General features: G+C 46.9%; 1 protein-coding gene across 1 annotated transcript; it reads left to right on the forward strand.

The window, feature by feature from the left end:
• Positions 1–818: 818 nt before the first annotated feature.
• Positions 819–3,449, forward strand: LOC125512542 (pentatricopeptide repeat-containing protein At1g60770-like). Its single transcript, XM_048677641.1, has 2 exons — positions 819–1,138; positions 1,944–3,449. The coding sequence occupies exons 1-2, from the start codon at positions 839–841 to the stop codon at positions 3,081–3,083; spliced, it is 1,440 nt and encodes a 479-aa protein (XP_048533598.1). The 5' UTR covers positions 819–838; the 3' UTR covers positions 3,084–3,449.
• Positions 3,450–4,120: the final 671 nt, after the last annotated feature.

The following is a 4,120-nucleotide window of genomic DNA, read 5'->3' on the forward strand; positions in this document are numbered from 1 at the left end:
AAACTCTCAGGTTACAACAGGTGACGCACATACAATGATGTGCCGCCATATGTCAAAAGCAAAGAAGGTTTGGGAGTGACCTTTCCAAGAGCGCGCAGAAATTTGCAGTAAAACATGATTGGTCTGTATGAGATAGGTATGATAACTTGATAACCAACTAAGTATTAGCCAATATTTGATGCAATGTCAAACGTTGGCATACCAATTTTTGACACCAAAATCAATTATGCTCTAGATTTTTAGAGCAATTGTGGGGCTGCCTTTCCCCGTTGGTTGGGCTCGTGCACCATGGCCTCGTCGCCGCAGCGAGGGCCGAGGGCCATCACATATCAGAATCTCGCCGAACCAGCTGAGCAGCCCGCAGAACCACCTATACCTGGTCAAACGGGTCGGCCCGGCCCAATGTAATCGTGCCTGGACCGGCACGGCCCGCTAGGGCATGATTATTATACGGGTCATGTCGTGCCAGCCCACATGCTACGCCTCCAGGCCCAGGCACGGCCCAGTTAGTAAACAGGCCGGCATGTTGGCCCGTTTAGCACGCTGGACTGCATATTTTCAGTCTGTTGGGCTGATTTTTAGGCCTATTGAACTATATTTTAGATATACATATCTAAAAAAATTCTGAAAATTATATAAAAAGAATAAACGGTCCGTGCCGTGCCGGCCCACGTGTCCAGGCTCCAGGCCCAGGCACGCCCAAGACGTGTCGCGTGCCGGGCACGGCCCGTTTAGCCCGTGCCCTGCCGGCGTGCTCGTGGGCTAGCCTGTTTGGCCACCTATAGAACCACCCCCACCGAACAAAAAAAATCACAACAACACAGGCAGGCAGCCACCCATGCTGCGCAGGGCGGTCGCCGCGGAGGCGCGGCGGCGCATCTCCGTTGCCCCGGCGAGACTCGCGCACGAGCTCGCGCAGCCTCAGGCCCAGTCGGCAGGCTCCGATAGGCGCGGCTTTGAGCCATCGTGGATCCCGCTGTACAAGAGGATCTCGAAGGTGTCCGACGGCAGACCGCCGGGGATAGTGGCGGCGGAGATGGACGAATGGCTCCGGCAGAGGTCCCGGCTCTCGCAGCAACAGATCCTTGCGTACGTCCGCAAACTAACCTGGTTTAAGAAGAACGAGGGCGCGCTCGAGGTGCCATCCCCCTCCCCCAAATCTCTTCCTTTTCTTGTTCGATGCTGCATTAGCGATTTACCGGTCACCGTATTCTCGATACGCTCGTGCGCGAAGCATGCTTTTTCCTCCCCAAAATGATTCTTGTGCTACTACCATTTGCAATCAGTTACGAGTAGTACTCAATATTATTGATAATCATGAAGGACGATGCTAAAGAGAAAAAAATTGAGAAAAAAGATGCATTTGCCATGAGCTAGTTCAGTTGGAACAATGAATTTTGTGCTCTAGTTAACAGGCTTTATTGCTTCTAACAGACTGCTGGAAAGATTTTGATGGATATTTGTCTCAAACAAACATGTAATTTTCATGTTCGGTACAAATAACCGCAGATCAAACGTATACAGTCTGAGGAGGTTTGACCAATAATGTCTACCACAAAAACTAATTATGGCTAAGAATGGTCCTAAACAGAGTTAATTTCCAATTTCGTGGAATTCATCTGTCATTGGTTGCTTGCCCATAACACACTCTACTGCTTAGCGGGGATCTCGATTCTCACACATGAATAGGCAAAAAAACCTGGAGAAGAAATGTTCTAGAGGGAAGAAAAGTAAGACTTAACATTAGAAAATGAAGGTTTATTATGTTCAAACAGCAGAAGGTTCAGATGGTGATGACATTTGTCTGTCCTAATGTTCTTTTTATGTTCACTATAATATTGTGGTACCAAGCGTGCATGTGCTTTTCTGGTGCAATCTCTTTCTGAGCAAAGTATCTTCTTATTTTCACTGTATAATTTTCGCCCATGTTGTTATGTACCCAGTTGCTGGACTGGATGGAAGCTCGTGGAGCAAACTTGAGTCCTGGCCATCAGGCAGTGCGGCTTGACCTCGTTTCAAAAGTACATGGGATACAGGCAGCTGAAGAATATTTCTGGAGCCTTCCAGATATATCTAAGTCACTAAAAACTTATTCCTGTTTGCTTAACTGCTATGGTCAACACGGGTTGGCATACAAAGGTCTGGAGCTCTATGAGAAGATGAAAGCCAAAAATATTGTTCCAGATAAACTGGTGTACAACCACTTGATGAAATTGTACCAAAAGGCAGGCCAGCCAGAGAAAGTCCGCTCCACATTTGAAGAAATGCGAGAAAGTGGTATAAGTGCTGATAAATTTACATACTTCACCTTGATAGAAAGCTATATCACAATGAATGACCTGGACACTGCAGAGAAGGTCCTGGAAGAACTGCAGAAGGTGGCTCCAGTTCACTGGTCCTTGTACACTCTAATGGCAAACAATTACATTAAACTAGAGCTGTTTGGCAAGGCAGAAGTTGCCCTAAAGAAAGCTGAGGAAGTTATGGACAAGGCTGAGTTGCACCCCTGGAATGCCATCCTCTCCTTACATGCCCTTTGTGGCAATTCAACCGAGGTGAAGAGGATCTGGGAGTCGTTGAAGTCCACATTCAAGAAGTGCTTGAACAGAAGCTATCTTGTGATGCTTCAAGGTCTGAGTATGATTGATGACTTTGAGTCTTTGCAGCAAATCTTCCAGGAGTGGCAATTGAATCATGAAGATTATGACATGAGGATAACAAATATTATGATCAAAGCTTACCTTGATAAGGGTATGATAGACGAAGCTGAGGCTATCCGTCAGAGCACAATGGCTCAGGGCCGTTGCAACGAGGGGACCGTTTGCATATTTGCAGAGTTCTATTTGGATAAATCTGATGTTAACGCGGCACTGGAGATCTTGGGAGATGCAAAGAACATGGTGACGGCACACAAATGGGCGCCATCGAAAGAGCTTGTGAGCAGATTTCTGAGGCACTATGAAGAGTCAAAGGATGTTGCTGGTGTGGAGTCTTTCCTCGAGTGCCTGAATAGTCTTGAATGCCTTGATGCGGAAACTTATGATGCCATAATGCAGACCTATGTACTTGCAGGTAGAACCTGAGACGACGAAATTGCTGAAAAGTGTCTCAGACGGTTGACATAGAAAGAGGAAATTTTCGTTTGTAGAATTGGAGGCTACTGTAGACCTTTTTCTTTGTCATAGAGCAGTACTATAACTTGTCGAAGATGTCATTATGTCGTGAAAGCCCGGGAGGAAGCATCTGGTGTACATGATGAAATTGATGATCTTTGCCATCCCTTGCTGTCACTGGATTTCTGTATCATACTACATTGCCAGGTCTTTTGGCATTTTAGATTTAATGCTCTGCTAGCTCCCCCTGATTATGGTAACTTCTATCAATGGTGCTAACACGATGGAATAGTTATTTTCAAAACACAAGATTCTCAATTGCTTTTAATTTACTCATGCAGTCGTCTGCTCGACTTGATAGCACAATATTCCAATAAGTTCTGATTACACATGAATTAAGCCTAACGGTCAATTACCTGATAGAACTTTTGTTGTGGTTATGTTGTTTCTCCAGCAAATAGAAAAGCTAGGTAAGTTCTGGCCTGAGTTCCTCGCCGGCAATGACGGTCGTACTGTTGCCACATCGCACTCACCAGTTGAGCGTGCAGCCACCGTCGATGTAGTGCGGTGGTGCGGTCCTTCCACAACCAGGCGGGTGCGGAAAGATCCGGGGAGAAGACCGACGTTGTGGCGGGCTGGCGGCCAACACGGGGTCATGGTTGTTGGGGAGCAGCCCTCCCAAGCGTGATGCTGAGGGTGGCGATCATGATCTTTGTCGTCGGTGGGTTGGTCTGTTCTGTCCGCCTCCTTAGCAGGAGGGAAGGGCTCGGGCGGGGAGATGTTGGCCGGTGGGGCGGAGGAGTATCTAACAGGCCACTTTCCACTTTCTGGATTTTCTTTGGTCTTAAATTCTTTTGACTGATTCTTCTTTGGATTTAAGCAAATTCTTGCAACCCTTTCTCTTGCTCAAATATGGTGAAGTCAAACTAGGCATATCTTCTCCTGCCCAAGGCACCTCACATATTTTCTTTCCAAGCCCTTCACCTTTGGATTTAATGCATGCTGAC

This window comes from Triticum urartu, chromosome 6, assembly GCF_003073215.2.
Source record: "Triticum urartu cultivar G1812 chromosome 6, Tu2.1, whole genome shotgun sequence".
Classification (NCBI taxonomy): Eukaryota; Viridiplantae; Streptophyta; class Magnoliopsida; order Poales; family Poaceae; genus Triticum; species Triticum urartu.

Coding starts and splice junctions, on each gene's coding strand:
- LOC125512542 (XM_048677641.1), top strand. CDS start 839: ATGCTGCGCAGGGCGGTCGCCGCGGAGGCGCGGCGGCGCATCTCCGTT. Junction 1,139..1,943: donor AGAACGAGGGCGCGCTCGAG/GTGCCATCCCCC, acceptor TTATGTACCCAG/TTGCTGGACTGGATGGAAGC.